The 18156-nt window shown below is 43.5% G+C and overlaps 10 protein-coding genes across 10 annotated transcripts; 6 read left to right on the forward strand and 4 right to left on the reverse strand. All coding sequences in view use genetic code 12, as the record gives it.

Moving 5' to 3' along the window:
- Positions 1–48: 48 nt before the first annotated feature.
- Positions 49–1689, reverse strand: PGUG_00554 (glycogenin glucosyltransferase; the record flags this gene model as incomplete). Its single annotated transcript, XM_001487127.1, has 1 exon — positions 49–1689. One exon carries the CDS (start codon positions 1687–1689, stop codon positions 49–51), a length of 1641 nt encoding a protein of 546 aa, XP_001487177.2.
- Positions 1690–3063: 1374 nt separating this feature from the next.
- On the reverse strand, positions 3064–4662 carry TRM2 (Trm2p; the record flags this gene model as incomplete). Its single annotated transcript, XM_001487128.1, has 1 exon — positions 3064–4662. One exon carries the CDS (start codon positions 4660–4662, stop codon positions 3064–3066), a length of 1599 nt encoding a protein of 532 aa, XP_001487178.2.
- Positions 4663–4748: 86 nt separating this feature from the next.
- On the reverse strand, positions 4749–6185 carry PGUG_00556 (sphinganine kinase; the record flags this gene model as incomplete). Its single annotated transcript, XM_001487129.1, has 1 exon — positions 4749–6185. The coding sequence occupies one exon, from the start codon at positions 6183–6185 to the stop codon at positions 4749–4751; it is 1437 nt and encodes a 478-aa protein (XP_001487179.2).
- A 171-nt stretch (positions 6186–6356) lies between these two features.
- Positions 6357–7265, reverse strand: CRL1 (Rho family GTPase; the record flags this gene model as incomplete). Its single annotated transcript, XM_001487130.1, has 1 exon — positions 6357–7265. The coding sequence occupies one exon, from the start codon at positions 7263–7265 to the stop codon at positions 6357–6359; it is 909 nt and encodes a 302-aa protein (XP_001487180.2).
- A 1131-nt stretch (positions 7266–8396) lies between these two features.
- On the forward strand, positions 8397–8858 carry PGUG_00558 (uncharacterized protein; the record flags this gene model as incomplete). The annotated part of the gene is made up of 1 exon (XM_001487131.1): positions 8397–8858. One exon carries the CDS (start codon positions 8397–8399, stop codon positions 8856–8858), a length of 462 nt encoding a protein of 153 aa, XP_001487181.2.
- An 810-nt stretch (positions 8859–9668) lies between these two features.
- Positions 9669–10991, forward strand: TOS1 (Tos1p; the record flags this gene model as incomplete). The annotated part of the gene is made up of 1 exon (XM_001487132.1): positions 9669–10991. One exon carries the CDS (start codon positions 9669–9671, stop codon positions 10989–10991), a length of 1323 nt encoding a protein of 440 aa, XP_001487182.1.
- A 90-nt stretch (positions 10992–11081) lies between these two features.
- Positions 11082–12752, forward strand: PGUG_00560 (uncharacterized protein; the record flags this gene model as incomplete). The annotated part of the gene is made up of 1 exon (XM_001487133.1): positions 11082–12752. One exon carries the CDS (start codon positions 11082–11084, stop codon positions 12750–12752), a length of 1671 nt encoding a protein of 556 aa, XP_001487183.2.
- Positions 12753–12893: 141 nt separating this feature from the next.
- On the forward strand, positions 12894–15257 carry PGUG_00561 (Zn(II)2Cys6 transcription factor domain-containing protein; the record flags this gene model as incomplete). Its single annotated transcript, XM_001487134.1, has 1 exon — positions 12894–15257. One exon carries the CDS (start codon positions 12894–12896, stop codon positions 15255–15257), a length of 2364 nt encoding a protein of 787 aa, XP_001487184.2.
- A 441-nt stretch (positions 15258–15698) lies between these two features.
- PPH21 (phosphoprotein phosphatase 2A catalytic subunit) lies at positions 15699–16751 on the forward strand (the record flags this gene model as incomplete). The annotated part of the gene is made up of 1 exon (XM_001487135.1): positions 15699–16751. One exon carries the CDS (start codon positions 15699–15701, stop codon positions 16749–16751), a length of 1053 nt encoding a protein of 350 aa, XP_001487185.1.
- Positions 16752–16936: 185 nt separating this feature from the next.
- On the forward strand, positions 16937–18085 carry PGUG_00563 (uncharacterized protein; the record flags this gene model as incomplete). The annotated part of the gene is made up of 1 exon (XM_001487136.1): positions 16937–18085. One exon carries the CDS (start codon positions 16937–16939, stop codon positions 18083–18085), a length of 1149 nt encoding a protein of 382 aa, XP_001487186.1.
- Positions 18086–18156: the final 71 nt, after the last annotated feature.

Here is an 18156-nt window from a genome sequence, read left to right on the forward strand (position 1 = left end):
CATACTTTTATTATATATTGTTGCAAAAATTCTAACATTTGCAAAATGCTACCAATCAAACACCCGTTCCGGACGACGTTGATTGCGCTCCCAAGGAAACAATTGTGGAGCTCCATGATTAAACTCGTCTTCTTCGTTAATCTCGGGATCCATTTCAACTTCATTTTCAACCAAACCAATCTCTTGGAACCTTTCTTCGACCTGTGCTACTGTCACTTCTCCGTCTTGTTCCTTATCAACTTGAATGTCTTCCACCAACTGCTTATTATAAAGAGGGTGGCTTAAAACAAAGTCTTGAGAAGATTCGAACACACGTTCTGGTTGTTGGGAAGGATGATACCCATACCCAGGCTCAATGGTAGGTTCACCCTTTTGAGTGTCTGCAACAGCTTCTTGAGTCTCTTGTTGAGCTTGACGAGGTTCCTCATCCCATGAGCTCTTGAACTCGCCAATATCAAATGTGCTTTTATAATCGGGTTCTGGCGCCGGTGGAGGTGCATTTGCTGGGTTCCAAAGAGCGTCGGCACTTGGACGAACAGTGTCAGGAATGTGCTTGTAATTGACTGGATCACAGAGAGTGGAAGGATCAAAAGTGGATTCCTTTTCTATATGTGACTCTTTATGGGGTTGAGGGTGTTTTTCAATTGTCTTGGAAGGTTCCTCCGAAGTCCATCCTAGAACACTTTCAATGGTATCGTGAAATTGGCCAAACCAGAGACTCCACCACTCGCCATAGGAAGGGTCATTCCAGTTCGAATTCCATGGCTTGAAAGGTCCAATGTAATGAACGAGCTTGGTTTTGGCATTGGCACCAAAGGCAGACAGCGAACCGGAGTTGAAATAAGATGCAGCAGTTGAGTGATATCTACTAAGAGTTTCCGAAACACCAGCATACTTGGTTTCTTCAGGACCTGGAGCATAAGACAGACCACGACTTTGATTCACAGGGCTATTGTCGTCAGTAAAATGCTTAAACGCTGGTAGATACTCATATTGAGCCGACGGAGTGACATTGTATAAAAATGGCAATTTGACCCATGAAGACGTTGTAAAGCCCTGCGCTTCGTTGACGTTAGTACGATTGGAGCACAAAAGGTCTGAAACCCAATCTGGGTTTGGATTAAAATACTGGTTTAAAAGACCCTGGTCCGCACCATCGAAGGAAACCGAGCCTTCAGAAGAAGACGCAAGTTGGCTCAAACGACCAAAGTCAGTGACATTTGGTCGCAAGAGAAACATGCCAGAGTTGAAGATGTCAGGAAACCCGCTGTCTGGTGCCGCTAAAATTTTGTTTTGTGGGAAGTCGAGGTCCAAAAGATCAACCACCGTAAGCGAACCGTTAATGTTCGGAAGTGTATCGGCGTCCAAGTAAAGAATCTTGTCATACTGAGTCAAGGACCAGAGAAGAATTTTGCTGTATGTTTTGTTAAGGTCCGGTCTGCCCAAGTCGTTATTCAATGTATCAATATCCTTGGTACTTATAGGGTCGATATCAACCAAGTCGTCATAAAACTGACTCAAAAGCAGCAAATGGTTTTGGGTGAAAGCCTGCTTATCGATAAGAACACATAACTTTGGACTTGTTACGGTCTGGGATTTGGCAAGGAGCTTTTTCAATGCAATTGCTAATACTAATGCTCCTGGCAAGTAATCATCACTGTAAAGTAAGGTGAAGATTGCGGAGGTCATGGCAGCAATTTCTGGGGCCACACTTCCAAAACGGCTGCTTTGCTATGACACAAGTGAATGGGGTGAACGTATAATGAGAATGCTCGAGTGACTGTCTTTTCAGGCTATTCAAGGATGCTCAATGCCTCTTTTAAATATTTGCCTATGCTTCTGGAGAGATGAGAACCCAAATGGAAACTTAAAGATGAAGGTTTTTTATAATAGTTCAAGCCAACTTTTATGTGAATTAGGGTTTTCAGAATCCTTCGAATTGCTTTAATGTTGCCAAAGTCTCAATGCCCACAAATAACAAGGATAATGTTTCCGGAGTTTCGGAGATCCCCACGCCATTCCGTGCAGGAGATGCGGAGCTGGATGAGGTGCTATCGTTGCCTAATTCGTCTAATTAGAGACACATATCCATATGAGGTAGAACCCACCAAGCTTCAAATACACCAACTAGGCACCATTTGATGTAGTGAAGTCAATATATAGATTAATCTCGTACTTCATCACCTTCACATCTATCATCATTTCAAATCCTTTTTCTTCATTTTCTCTACATTCACTACATTTGTTCACAATTATGACATTAGATATACAACGGACACACCCAATACCTTAACGGGAGTAAGACCAGACGTTCTTCAACAAACCATCTTGTTGAGCCAATCTGTTCAATGAGTCGTCAGCTTCACCTCTACCTCTAATGTATCCGGACAAAGCGTATGTGATGTTGTCACCGGCAATGGCTCTTCCCTCCTCATCGACCTTGGCGATGTTGATTTGGACAGAGGCATGGTCCTTAGCCTTGATGATTCTGTTGGTGGCAGAACACTTTCTTGGAACGTACAATTCCACCTGATGGTTAGTATGGAGCAAAATATTGGGGCCCTGAAGCTACACGGTCACCAAATGGGTCACCATAAGGCGATGACTATGTGAACAGCACAAGATTATTGCTGAATATACCTTGGAATCATCATGAATTCGATGTCTTTAACGCTTCAAGAATTCCCCCTTTCAAGTCTTTCTCGACAGTTTGGACCATATAAGACTTATAACAGTGTGTATAAGTCACACTTGGCTAGATTTTACTTACTAATTGACCCTTGTCGTTTTCCATCTTGTTGTATGACTATAGTTGACTTCGTAGTTGATCGAAAATTTTCACACCTCGAAATGGTGTGCACACATTGCTAGGGTAGAGCCCTACACGAGAGAAAGACCAACACGTGACCAAACAAATTGCCAGTTATAAACCATCAATCCCGTGGCCACTGGTCGTTTGTTATCATCAAACTAGTTGTTTATACCACCTTCTGTCTACTTTGCACTTTTGCACCTCCTTTATTATCTCTACCTATTTTTGGTATCTGCAGGAATGGGTGCAAATTATACCCGAATCAAGACCGCTACCGATTCCACATGATGGGTTTGTGGAAAAAAATCGAAACCCTTTATACTTTCAACCTTGTAATTTGCACCGTTCACGGTGTTGTTGAGGAACCATTCCACATCTCTTGCTTGTGAATGAACATTGCAACTAATGTAGACAATTTTGACTGGATTGTATTCTGATAACTGATTCAAAAAGACATCATCACATCCTTTACGAGGAGGGTCAAGGATCACAGATGTTTGCAGAGCAGGCGTATCTATGTCCTTGAATATTTCCTCAGCTTTACCAACAATGAATTTGACATTGGCAATATTATTATTGGCGGCATTCCTCTCGGCAAACTTGACGGAATCTGCACTTACTTCGACACCTATCACCTTTTTGACATTATCGGAGCACGAGATGGAAAATAGTCCAGATCCACAATACGCATCTACCAAGTAATTATCTTGTTTGTCTGAAATTGCAAGATTGGAGCGAACGTATTGTAATACCGCTGGAAGAATAGAATTGTTATTTTGAAAGAACTCACCAGCGGAAAACTCAAACTCACGCCCATCAACAACTTCTCGCACGATCTGTCGGCTGTTGGTCACACAAGTCTTGATACTATCATTGTCCTTGATTGTGGAAACTTCACCACTCTCATTTGTAGACCCTACAAGATCGGTGTCGTTAATGCTAGTGTTTTCACGGAGAAGAATAGTAGCACCTTTCTTGTACTTTTCAAACTCTTTTTTGAATCGCAAACGCTCATTTTTCATTCCAACATTCACAATTGGAGTTCCAATGCTACATTCTTCAATGTCCAATATTGAACCCGAACCTCCATCTGTATTTCTCCATTCAGGTCTTCCTTTGGATCCGAATCCTAGCGGTGGAAGCGGCATGTTCTCCGGCTTCTTGTAGGGAAGGTTGAAATGTGGGGTTAATTTGGTCCTGTAATTATATTGTAAAGGTGATGGTTCAGTGGAGTCCACTTTCGGTAACAAGTTAGCTGCCATGAGTTTTGGTGCAAAATGGGTGTATGCGTTCTCTATTGTCTGTTTTTTGAACACAAGTTGCTGGTCGTAGGCTACATTCTGAAATTGACATCCAGAGCATTTACCGAAATAACGACAATTGATGAGCAGATCATCTCTCAAGGCGGATGGCTCCTCGATAGACAAAAGATCAGCCTCAGCGTACAAGGGATGTGTCTTGAATACCCTCACCGTAACGATGTCTCCTGGAAGTCCAAAAGGTACCAATATAATCTGTTTTCCAGCTTCATTAGTAGGATGTTGAATCACAGACAACCCGTCTCCATTCGAACTCAATTGTCGTATCTTGACATTTTGTACTTCTCGGTGATATTTGGATGCAATTTCAGGCTCGTTGAGGATCCCAGGCATGTCATTAGCAATATCAGATTCGTGGAGAGAAACAGACTTCATCAATAAATCAATCTCATGCTTTAATACACCCAATGGCGAGGTTTCTTCTACAGCTTTTGCCTTATATTTACGTCGAACAACCTTCTTCTGCTTCTTGTGGCCCGTTCCCGGGTCATTTCCCGCACGTTTGCGATCGTTCGTAACAGCTGGAGTCATTATAAAAATAACCGATGCGATGACTTGTATGTGCTATCGGACCGACTGCATACAATCGATCCAATGGGCAAGCAGCCCAAGGTAAGCTACTTTGCTAAACCCAAATACTCGGTGGCCAAGGCGAACCCCCAAACTGATACTGGTCCCATTCCTCCGTATATAATAAGTCTTCCGATAATTTCAACATCGAATCTGGGCTTGAAAACACCAGCACGTTTTGGTGGTTCTGGTAAATTTGCACCCGAGTTTTTGTTCTTGTAATCTAACATTTCGTAGTAATCGATATCGGTTGCGGGTCCAACCATGTCTGTCTTTGAGTGGTCAGCAATTCCTCGTATGAGTTTGTTGAAATCACCAATGTTATCAGCACTGTTATTCAAGTTGGAAATGGACTGAGACCGAATTTGACGAGTGGTCAGCTTGGTGAAAGCAGTAGCCTGGAAGTTCTTTCTGGGTATGTAGACACCTACGCGCTTGTAGATTGGCGGGAGGATTGTGAACACCACAGGTTTGGATACCGACTTCCATACTGCAACTAAAAAGACTCCTAGTACCACTCTTGCAATCACTTTAACTAGACCAAGTGTGTTATAATCATAGAAGATCACGAGCGGATCGCCAGAGCTGGTAGCCAAGTACCCGGTGTTGAAACAGAGCCAGTGAGCCAAATCGACACCGATGAGAACACCAATGAATGCCACTGTATCGTCGAAACATGGACAATCGTCAACGGGCTCCGAATGGGTATTGATTAACAAAAGATACATCACAACCACGAGGACCGGAGCAAGAGCTCTACCCCATTTTGTACTAGCGTTGAAAAGCAACATATCCCAAGCATTTCCCCAAACGTAGCGGAAGATAAATAATCCAGTACCAATAATGGATCCCACCAACAAGTCGAGGAATCCGTGCATTCCACAGTAAAGTCTTCCAAATATCAAGGAAAAGTAATAAATAAAGAGAATGCTTGCCAAAACGACAAACTTGATTGGGGTGAACTGGTCTCTAGAATCGTAGAGTCTCAGAAACAAGACCAACGAAACTGCGGTCGCATTGGCACTGTGACTGGATGGAAACCCATATTCCTGAGCAGTGTATGAGCTCATGGTTATGCGATGAAGTGGTGGTGACCGAGGACGAGGCAAACACATATAATCCTTGAGGTTTCCTGATATATAAATTCCAAGACCCAAAACATAGATCAAGTCACGGCTCAAAGTGGAGCCAAACCATAATGGAACCGGCAACATAAGCACGTAGAACGTATGCGACGCCAAGTTTGCTGTCCAAGCAAAGTAGAAATCAAGCATTGGTGTTCGAATGGCTGCTTGAAGCGACGCCAAGATATCAGTTTCCATTCGAATATATGGAAGAAGTTTACTCCGCAACCAAAATCGAGTGGGAGAAAGATGTGATTTATAGTGGTCATTGGGGAGGGTTCCAGCATCTGTATCGATTGGTTTCTTGTCATCGGTGGTGGACGGTGTAGGAGCAGTGCTCCTCAGCCGTAGTTCTGACATTAAAGAAGAAATTCGCGAAATGAGATTTAGATACGGAACAGTAGATACGGAGATATGGAGATTACGGAAAAAGAGACCAAAAAAGTACAGAGACCGTGGTAAATAGAGTGCTCCGGACAGGTTGACAGATTACACTGTCATTGTCTAATCCTCTAGTCATCTTATATTAGCTCATAGTATTATACAGCGTCTTCGCTTCTTGGCCTTTTCTCGGGTAAATGCAAATTCGTCGTCGTTGTATTTATTATCGGAAGCCACATATGGGTTGTAATCACCGTCTCCATCGGTCAATGGTTGTTCCAAGAGGAGGGCTGACTCAATGGACGAATTTTTATTATGTCCTCTCTTAGTAGAGATTGAAGACTGGTTTCGGGTGTGGCCAAATGCCCGAGAAAGACGGTGTTGTCGGGTTCTTTCCATCTGTTCCTTGACATTGATCTGGCGCTGGAAATGATGGAGGGCGAAATTGAACACCGTTTTGATGTTGAACATGGACTTGGCTGAGCATTTGACGTAACCAACAGCATTGATATCGGTGGCCACCTCGATGGGTAATTGGTCATCAATGGATGAATGCAAGTCAGCTTTGGTCCCTACGAGAATAATGGGGACTCCAGGACAGAAATGGTTCACTTCAGGGTACCACGTATCGGTTACGTTTTGAAGTGATGTCAAATTGTCAAGTGAAAAACAGATGAGTAATATGTCTACGTCAGGGTACGATAACGGACGAAGACGGTCGTATTCCTCTTGACCTGCGGTATCCCAGAGGGCAAGCTCAATTAGTTTTTGTTCGGGGGTTCTGACGTTGGCAACGTAGTTTTCAAACACAGTAGGAACATAAATTTCTGGAAATTTTTGTTGGGTATAAGACACCAAAAGACAAGTCTTTCCACATCCACCATCTCCAACAACCACAAGTTTCATTTGGTAGTCCGATTTCTTGCTAAATGTGGGGAGAATTTGATACTGGGGTACTGCTGGATCTTCTCGAACAATTACTTTTAATCCATTATACCCCAGTTTTCTTTCTTGATTAAGCACACTTTTGCGCTTGGCTGCCTCATAAGGATTGGACATAACAAGCAGACCACAAAATTGTTATCGACAAGTATACTAAATTTAGCAAAATCAGATGTGTTTAGTTCAGGCACCGCCTGCAGGCGGGCAGTGCTCCGAAACAGGTTGATGGCGTGCATATGGACTGGGACAGGAACACTGCGGCGGCCGCAGCCTACAAGATAAACTTATGCTATATGGATTCATGAAATGTCCTATAAAGCTGGCTGTGTGCTATTAGGTGTTTCAAGTGTAAGTGTCTTTGGTTGAGTAATCGAGAAGTGATCAATTTTTAGGTTATCTTGATTCAATTTTATAGCGGCTGCAAATCCAGTTTGATTCCCTCGAATACGAAATGTAAATAACGACTAATCAATTTGTTGCTTCTTGAACCTGGATGTTAGTATCTAGCAATTGATCTCCTTCAACTTTATCATATGCCAAATTCAGAATTAACTCAATAAGCGAAAATACCTACCATAGCTTTGACTATCCAGTTGTTACTTGTGAATGTTCGTATTGTCCATAAAGAGTATGCGACAAGGGTACTTTTCAAGAACATCCATGACGTCAAGTGTAATTAGGTTGAAATGCGCCTCACTCTGCCGCGTATAACTTTCTTATATTCAGCTTTACAACTTATTACATCACCCAAGAGACAAGTTCGAATCTGAACTATATGCTTTTCATATTAAGGAATCACACTAAGGAGTATCCTGCAGCAACTACAGGAAAAGCCAATAGACCGTGTTCTAGCGGGAAAACCACCATTAACGTATATGACGGTCATTCTCTCGGGACTTTTGCCGAATGGAGTGACACGGGCAAAAAATATCCTCCGATTATGTTTCCGCGTTCCCTAGAGCTGAAATCTTTTGAGTGGTTTCTTTGGTTTGTTTGCATTGAAATTGACGGTAGAGTATACGTTGGGCTGAAATGTTGTCCTTTTTAGTCTCTCCCTTCGATCGGCGCATGATTTTTTGGCAATTGGCCATAAAATGGCGATCGAAGATTTGGGGTCCGCTTGATTTCTGTACTTCCCTTCAATTGTGGGGCTTAGCTGAGCCACTCTTCAGCAATCGAATTGAATGAAGTGAGAAAAAGCCTATAAAAGGCACAAGAGTGACCTTACTCGGGACTAAGATATCTAAAATGTACTCAACACCAGTACGCCTTGTGCTTTCCTATCTGTTGACATTTTTAGCATTTTCAATTGGTATTAGCACCGCTATAGTAGTCGACAAAGAATTATTGGGAGCTTTCACCCTGCAATATACTACACCCTTGGGACTTGGCGACGATGCTGCAGGATTTGCAATCTTGAACGGCCGTATTGTCGATGAAAGCAATATTTCGTACCTTCAGGTGGACGACACAAGATTACCTTTGGAGGGTGATATTGGAACTAGAAATAGAGAGGAATTTGCAAGTTGGTTTGCATTGCAGAATAACTATAACCATACAATACCCTATTATGGTATTACTTTTCTGTACATCAATAATGATGGAGACACCGGAAATTATGATATTGAAGCTTTAAGAGATTCATTGAGATTGGAAACATCTACTTCTCCCCAATTGGCCAACATACAATTCGATAAAAAGCCTGAATGAGAGAAGACTATATTGGAACCTAGGTGCTGCTGCTCTTTTTTATTTGGTTCCGTTTATAAAATTGATGAGCTTGACTTGCTACAAGTGAGTCACACGATCACGAAAGAATCTTGTCTTTTCGCAGCCTTAGAACTTCCCCATCTTTTTAATAGCTTGACATAATGTATACCATGAGACATTAAAGATACTGCATTGAAACCTCTTGTAAACGGCGTGCACATAGCTGACAGCCGCAGCCCATATCCCTGCATACATCAAATGTGTCTACCGCAATGGCTGGCACCGCAGCTGCGCGAAACCGGTGGTTTTCTGCCTAAATCGGAACACTGCGGCGACCAGCCGCAGCACACACCCCCAGCACAATCCATCTCATGCGCACTCGAGACAACTTACCCGCTCATAACCCGGGTGCCAAGCATAACATATGGGCTTGAAAACACGATTACCTCTGTAATTTTGAAGCCCAAAATGATCATACAAGCTCTATAACTACCCCCGTATCCCATTGCTCCATTCCGCCACTTTTCCAAGTTTTTGCTGGCTAAACAAACCAGCACTGCCATCGCTTACATAATCGACACCAAACCGCGATTTTTTTCTGTCGTCGTCAAGCCATTCATAAACAACAGGGATATTCGTGCGCAGAAAAAGTATTGTCGTCTACTACAGCAACGAAATTAGGAGAAATTAGTTTTTAGTGTTCTGAATCACTTCGAAAAAATCTGCCATTCATTTAGTAAAAGTACCCGGTGAGCTATATCCTCCCTATTCCCTCCTTTCAAGTTTATTTTGCTAGCCTAGCCATCAGCAATGAAGTTTTCTTTGCCCATTTTATCTGCTATTTTGGCTTCCCTTTCCACCGTCCATGCCGCGTGCCAACAAGTCGACGGTAACTACTACTGTTCAAAAACATCTAAGGTGTACTTTGAAGGTGTTGGTTTCTCTGGTTCGTACCAAGATGTCACCAACATGGATGAATCCACCGGTAAATGTACTCAGGAGACTTACGACTTTTCTGGAAACCTTTCTCCTTTGGACGAAGAATTATCGGTTCATTTCAGAGGTCCTTTGAAATTGTTGCAATTTGGTGTCTACTACCCAGCTTCTGGTTCCAACAACAAGAGAGAGGACGACGAGGAGTGTGTCACCCAGCATGTGCACCACAAGCACAAGAGAGCAACCCAGGTTGTTGAGGTGACCCAAACCGTGTTTGTTGATGGAAATGGTAACACTCAAACCTCCCAAGTTGCTGCCGTTCCCACCTCTGCTGCCACTGGTTCTGGTTCTGGTTCTGGTTCCGGCTCTGGCTCTGGCTCTGGCTCTTCTGGATCTGGCTCGTCCCCAGCCAGCTCGAATGCTGCTCCTTCGGCTTCTGCCTCGTCTGATAGCTCGAGCTCCGCTGCCGCTGGTGACTGGGAGAGAGTGTCTTACTACACTCCTGGTAACGCCGACAACGTCACCTTCCTCAACTACTTTGGTGGTTCGGGTTCTGGTGTGTGGTCGTCTTCCTTTGGTAACTCGCTTTCTTATGCCAACTCTGACAACAGTGGAGGTTCTTCCTCTCCCGTTGCCTTGAAGGAAACCACTCTTTCTTCCAACAGTGAATTCACCATCATGTCTTCCTCCAAGTGCAGTGGCAACTCTTGTGGATACTACAGAGAGGGTATCCCTGCCTACCACGGATTCGGTGGTGCCGACAAGCTTTTCATCTTTGAGTTTGAAATGCCATCTGATAACAGCGGTGGCTCTTCGTTCAACTACGACATGCCAGCTATCTGGATGTTGAACGCCAAGATCCCAAGAACTTTGCAATACGGTGATGCCTCTTGTTCGTGCTGGAAGACTGGATGTGGTGAATTGGATTTGTTTGAAATTTTGTCCGCCGGTTCTGATAAATTGATCTGCCACTTGCACGATGGTCAAGGTTCTAGCAACGGATACGGTGGAGGTGGTTCCCAGGACTATTTCCAAAGACCAACCAGTGGATCCATGAAGGCTGCGGTTGTGTTCTCTGGAAGCTCCATTCAAGTCGTTCAAGTTGACGATAGCACCAACTTTGGCTCCGTCTTGTCATCGTCCACCGTCAGCGGATGGACCAGCCAATCTGGCTCCAAGGCGTCCATTGGATACTAATGTATTCATGACAATTGTTTAGATGTTTTAAATGTACAATATATTTAAAGTGAAAAAGGTTGCGATCGCGAACAGTTGCGCATCTCATCAATGTCGTACTTGGGGGTCGATGTAGGATCTGGATCTGTAAGATGCATGCTTATGGCAGAAAACTATAGGGCTACGCAGTCACGAGAGATAAGCATCAACTACAACCATGAAAATAGAGCAATAGTGACTCAATCGTCTCGAGAAATTTATAAAGCAATAGAAGAGTCTTTCCGGCATTTGTTGAAACTGTCACCAGTTAAAGCTATAGATGGCATAAGCGTTACAGCTACGTGCTCAATGGTGGTCCGAGAGGTTATAGACGAAGAAGGAACCAAAATGGTTCTTGGTCCATACAATGGTGATCAGGACATTATCATGTGGATGGATTCAAGAAGTAGTGGTGAATGTGAAAAATTGAATGGACTTGTTCCAAAAGACAAATTGCTGTTTGTGGGTGGAAGTTATATCCCCGAGATGGGATTGCCGAAGCTCAAGTGGTTAAGTGATCATACAGACAAGCAATTGATGTGCTTTGAATTGTACGACTGGATATCTCATCTCCTCATTGTTGGCAATGGTGAAACTGTACCATATAATCATTCGTATGGAACTGATGATGTGGCAATGGACGGCTCGATCAAGGGTTGGTCTGAGGACTTTTTGAGCCTGGTGAAAATCAGAAATGGAATTAGAGTTGGAGGATATGGTTTGGACAGACCAAGAGTTATGCCTCTAGGAAGTGCAATTGGCACGATGACATCCAAACTCTCGGCTAAATTGGGGATTTCAGGACAGCCTGCCATTTACCATGGCTGTATAGACTGCTATGCTGGCTGGGTGTCTACAAATCCTGAAATTCTCGAGCGAGAGGTTGATGGCACGCTCTCGATGATAGCAGGAACCTCGACTTGTTTTGTGTTGCCCACAAGTTCTTCCCAGGCTAAACCAATAGACGGAATATGGGGACCATTCTGGCAACTTTTGCCCAACAAAAGGGTATATTCATTTGGTCAACCGGCCACTGGAAAGCTTTTTGAGGACTTGTTTCGCGAGTTTAACGATCTTATCGGAGACCACAATAATTTCGAATTTGTTGAAAGGGAAACCCGGAAAATAGAGCTAGAGCACAACCAAACCATCAACAGCCTTATCCGTTGCTATTTCTACTATGGAGACGTTTATGGCAATAGGAGTCCATACAATGATTTTTCCATGAGCGAGGCATTCATAGACGGTGCCAATTCTTCCATTCTTCAAGCTTCTCTTTTGCGGGATCACACTATAACCAGTCTTGTGGTTCGCTACAACTTGATCTTAGAGTTTCTTGCCTTTCAAACCGAGCAAATTATCAGAAACATTCAAAATGAGTCCATTGACCAAGTCGAAGTTAGTGGTTCTCAGGCTGCAAATGCCCGGTTTATGCAATTGTTATCTACGGTACTACAAGTTCCAGTAATTTCCACCCCAGCATCCAGCCACTACCAGGTAGTGGAGGGTTCATGTCTCATAGCCATGTGGGGACACCGATTGCAAAAAGATCTTGGGTACCGAAAAGAAATTCGCGAGCCGCGACTAAAAAAAATATACGACCCAGCACAAGGTGCTAATTCGGAGTTGTTGCGAACCAAATCTAAACTTGTTGAGCAGTTTAGTAAGCTCCAAATAATATTTCGCCATCAAATGGAGTCGTTTCCAAAAGCTGTCGAGTCTTCAAATGAGGTATCCCACTAGATTCTACTTCCCATTATTACCCCACGCATCCAAACACTCCGCACCAACCCCAGGCGGCCCCGCTGATTAATGTGGTATGCAGGTAATTTTAGTGTTCGCATCGAAGTTAAAAAGGACTGTCATCTATTACAATAGTATGCTATGATATCCCCCACGCGTATGCTGTCTCACGATCTGGGGTCCAAGATGTCCACCAACAGCGTGAGTCCAGATTCAAAAGCAAGCTTCGATGAAGAAATGGCACCTCATCCTGCTTCTTCGTCGTCGTCCACCGTCGGCTCGGCTCCACCTCTACTAGCACAAATTGGTCGAAGTAGCAGTAGTCTGGCTACTATCAAACTGACGAACACCCAGAATGGCTCAGGAGCACAGCTGCAAACCAAGAAAAGAAAAACATCTCATGTTCGTGCGTGTGATGCTTGTGCCATTCGTAAAGTTAAATGTGACCTGAATCGACCTTGTAACCACTGTGTCAGTAACAAGATAACATGTACTCTGGTGAGACAACGCAAGAAGTGTGGACCGAAAAATTTGCACAAAAAGACCTTAGACTCCATCAGTAGTGTCAGTGTTCCCGACAGCCCAATCCGCGCTCCAGTACTGACAAAATATCTACTTTCCGATATATCCAGCGCTGAGGTGGTGGAGCTTTTGCAAATGCTCAATCAGCCAACGGTGTTTTCGTTTCTCGCGCCGCTCACAGTTCCCTCAACGATCAAATCTTTTGCAAAGCATATCGAGTTCATCAACGATAATTCTGTCAATGAAGGTAGAATTCTTGTCGATCCTACAGATCCCATTTTCATCTCCAAATTATCGGTCATATTCACCCTTATACTAATCTTGATAGAGAATTTGATCAAACTTTTGTCTTTGAATCACGAGTTTAATTTTGAAGTACGCAACTTGACGTACTACAAGAACTTCAAACATCACCTACAAACAAAGTTGTCAGAAACATTGTCGACTTTGGACAAACTCCTCATCTTCCCCTCGTTTTCACTCCAATTCAAACAGCAGATAACCTACTACAACCAAGCACTTACTTCATTGCATCTATTTCGCTACTACCAAATTGCAAGTCTCAATGAACAGCAAAAACTCATTTACCTTCGGAAAGCCATCACGTTCTTCCAGCTCGTTAGTATCCCAGTGGGAAACAAGAGCGACTTGAGTACCGTGCAACTCTATGAATTATACGAAACCGTTTTTGAGCTGGAACGATTCAATCTTCTCTTTCAATTCAATCTTGTCTTGAAAGACTCCAACTTGCTCTTGCGAGAATGGGTATTTTCTGCCTCACTGCAAGTAAGCACCGACTATGACAACTTCATGTTTCAAATGCTCAAAGTGTTAAACAAGTATGATCTTTTCAATGACAAGATTCTCGGAGCACTTTCATCGTACGCACTAGTTCCTTCGACGAGTTTCCGAGGAGAAAATGCCCTTGAGTCTGACGACCGTTACGTACCGCGCGTCAATTTCGAGGTGTTCAAGAAAGAGTTAGATATGGTTCAGGCCAAATACAGCCCATCCGACTCCATCATCAAGAATGTCATCTTGTTCAAAATATTGGTGTTTTACTCCAAAAATCTCTACTTCAAAGTAACTGATCCTTTGTTCGAAATCATCAACGGTATAAATGATGCGTTGGATCCTTCAGACAATATGCTTTCGTTAAGTTTATCCAACCAACAAGTGATACCACATCTCTTACAATTGTTACGCTTCTATGTGGATATTGAACAGCGGAGCAATGGTGCACCTGAATTTGTCAATAACAAAAGAAGCGTAATTGAATTGAGCCATAAGATTGTGGCTGTTTCGCCATTAGGCTACTGCAATGTCGATAATTTGATCCAATCCAATCGTCTGCTCAAATTTTGGTACGAAAGTCTTCCGCAACCTTATAACCGCAGCGATTCAGAAATGGAATGGAGACATAGTGCTGCTAATGACGCCAAAGAGCCCAACCTATATGAGCTTTTAGATGAGCTAGAGATATCGAATCTCATTTCCAATTCACAGACCCCTACCACAGTCATATCCAGCTCGGCACCACAAGCGCACACTATGGCTTTGCTACCACCACGACCCCATAGCACCCAATTGGAGCAGGCCATTTCCAACGGGCCATCTTCTCATGTTGAGGATACAATGGTCCCGTCAAAGGTTAATATCGAAAACGAAGTTGATTCAAATGTTACAAGCTTGAGTCCCAGTATCAACTTGGCCGATTTCAACCCGGTGCCAATAACCGCACCTGCACCGCCGGTGATCACACCGGCCAATATTAAGCGAGAAGAGGTGCCGGAAATGAATCCGTTGGTTGTTTCAGAAAGCACTAAAAGTCTTTACAACCTCTTTAACCAGGTTCATGATGACTTGACTACGACTGCCAGCAGCAATAGTTTGAGTAATCTTTTCCATTTTGGAATGAACCGAGACTGGAAGCCACCTACGCAGGAAGAGATCAAGAATAGTACATCGGATTTTATGCTTTGAATAGAATAATAGAAGTAGACATTTGTGTGTTCCTGTGTAGGAGTGGAGTAGTCTTACCATCGTCGGACGGTAGTGCGCGGCTCGCATTTCTCCGTTGCTCAATCAAGGAACTGGACAGTAGGGCAGCACAAGCACCAACTGACTTTTGCGGTTATAATTGTCATTTGAAGGGACCCTGGACATCATAGCTTTTCAATAGAGACAAGAGAATACCATTTCTCAAGTTTTAAACCCCACCTCGAAATTCTGTGTTTTTTTTAGTATCGACCACTGACGATCTTGTTGATCAAGACAAGATACACAACCGAGGAACTCCCCATCCAATTCGTGCTCCCCTATCCCAATCATCTCATTGCCATTCTAGAGCGTGTTTTACAACATTTTCCCTGTACTTTTACTTTGTATTATTGTCGTGGACCCGATTATACTGTGTAGATCGAGATGGATTTAGACACCGACGTTCCAATGGAAGACGTAAGTGAGAGCCAACAATTGAGTCACACATTTGGAAATGACGAGTCTACAAATAGTGCAAATCAGGGGTCATCCTCTTCAATAAGACAGGAAACTCCTGCTGCTTCCATTGACAAACTAGACCAATGGATTGAAAAACTTGCTAAATGTGAACCATTATCAGAGGGAGATGTGAAACAATTATGTGACATGGCAATTGAAGTGTTGCAGTTTGAAGAAAATGTACAACCCGTCCATGTACCGGTGACCATATGTGGAGATGTTCATGGTCAATTTCATGATTTGATGGAATTGTTTCAAATTGGAGGTCCATGTCCCGACACAAACTACCTTTTCATGGGCGATTATGTTGATAGAGGTTATTACTCGGTCGAAACCGTATCATACTTGGTTTGTATGAAGGTACGTTTCCCCAATCGAATCACGATTTTAAGAGGAAATCACGAATCCAGACAAATCACTCAAGTTTATGGATTCTATGACGAATGTTTGCGTAAGTACGGCTCGGCTACGGTATGGAAGTTGTTTACAGATCTCTTTGACTACTTCCCGATAACAGCATTGGTGGACAACAAAATTTTCTGCTTGCATGGTGGTTTATCGCCAATGATTGAAACCATCGATCAGGTAAGAGAGCTAAACAGGATCCAAGAAGTCCCCCACGAAGGACCCATGTGTGACTTACTATGGTCTGACCCTGATGATCGTGGTGGATGGGGTATATCTCCAAGAGGGGCCGGTTTCACTTTTGGTCAAGATATATCCGAACAGTTCAACCACACCAATGACCTCAGCTTGATTGCTCGTGCCCATCAGCTTGTGATGGAGGGTTACTCGTGGTCACATCAAGAGTCGGTAGTAACCATCTTTTCGGCTCCAAACTACTGTTACCGATGTGGAAACCAAGCTGCAATTATGGAAGTTGATGAACAGCATAATAGGCAGTTCTTACAATATGATCCTTCTATCCGTCCAGGAGAACCCACGGTTACGAGAAAAACACCCGACTACTTTTTATAATCAATACATGTTAAGCACCACTACTTGCAACCTGTGTGCCCGCACCACATTTCTAGCCAACCAGAAGTCGCGCATCGAAATTACCCAAGACTGTTTAACGGAACCAACCTCAAACTAGACGATTAACTAGACCTTTGTACCTCGTCTTTACGTCTTGCATACACTAGGTATATTCGTTAGCAAACATGTTGAGAGCTGCGAGACCACTCAACGTGGCTCAACGGTTCGGAACCAGAAATATCACCGTTCCCGTTTTGAAGGAAGATATCAATATTACCGCCAATGGTAAGGTAAATGTTGTTAGTGGACGTGGAGGACGTTCCTCCAGAACCGGATACACCGCCACTGTCTTTGGTGCTTCTGGATTTCTTGGTCGTTACTTGACATCTAAAATCGCCAAACATGGTACCTACACCATAGTGCCATTCAGAGACGAAATGAAGTCTAGATTCCTCAAGGTGTCAGGAGACTTGGGAGTGGTCAATTTCGTTGAGTTTGATGCCAGAAACTTGAAATCAATCGAGGATTCTGTGGCTCATTCCGATATCGTATACAACTGTATTGGTGCTGATTACAACACCAAAAACTTTTCTATGGCCGATGTCAACATTGGATTGACAGAAAGAATCACTCAGGCCGTTAAAGACGCCGGCGTCCCCCGGTTTGTTCACGTGTCCTCGTACAATGCAAACCCACAATCCGACTCGGTTTTCTATGCCACCAAGGGAATCGGTGAGCAGGTTGTTCGTGAGATTCTTCCTCAATCGACGATTGTGAGACCCGCTCCAATGTACGGACGTGAAGATACCTTGCTCAACTACTTGGGACCCAAATTGAAGATGTGGACTCCCAACAAAAATGCTAAAGAGATATACCCAGTACATGTCCTCGACGTTGCCGAGGCCTTAGAAAAGATTGGATTCGACGATAGCACCATTGGGCAAACTTACGAATTATACGGACCTGAAAAAATGAGTTTCTACGAAATTAGACAAATGATTCATGGTATCACCCAGGACTTTTCGCAAGCTGGTCCATTTTCTTACAACCATGGTGACTACCAAATTCCATTGCCTTTGGCCAAGTTGGCTGCACAGCTCAAGCAGTTTGCTTACTGGAAGTTGACCAACCCTGACCAGATTCAAAGACACTTGATCGATCAAAAAATCGATGCTAGCGCCAAGACGTTCCAGGATTTGGGTCTCGAGACCACCCAGTTGGCCGATGTATTGTTCACCTACGTCAAACAATGGAGACACCCATTGATCGCTCAAGAGGGAGCTTCGTCCACCAAAGAAAGCAAGAGATTACGCCAACTCGAGCACTTTACATAGAGTCTACGTCTTTCGTAAGCAAATGCATTAATTATCGATCGCTCGGGAATCGCCGAAAAGATAAGCGAGAC

This window comes from Meyerozyma guilliermondii, genomic scaffold (genome assembly GCF_000149425.1).
Source record: "Meyerozyma guilliermondii ATCC 6260 scaffold_1 genomic scaffold, whole genome shotgun sequence".
Classification (NCBI taxonomy): Eukaryota; Fungi; Ascomycota; class Pichiomycetes; order Serinales; family Debaryomycetaceae; genus Meyerozyma; species Meyerozyma guilliermondii.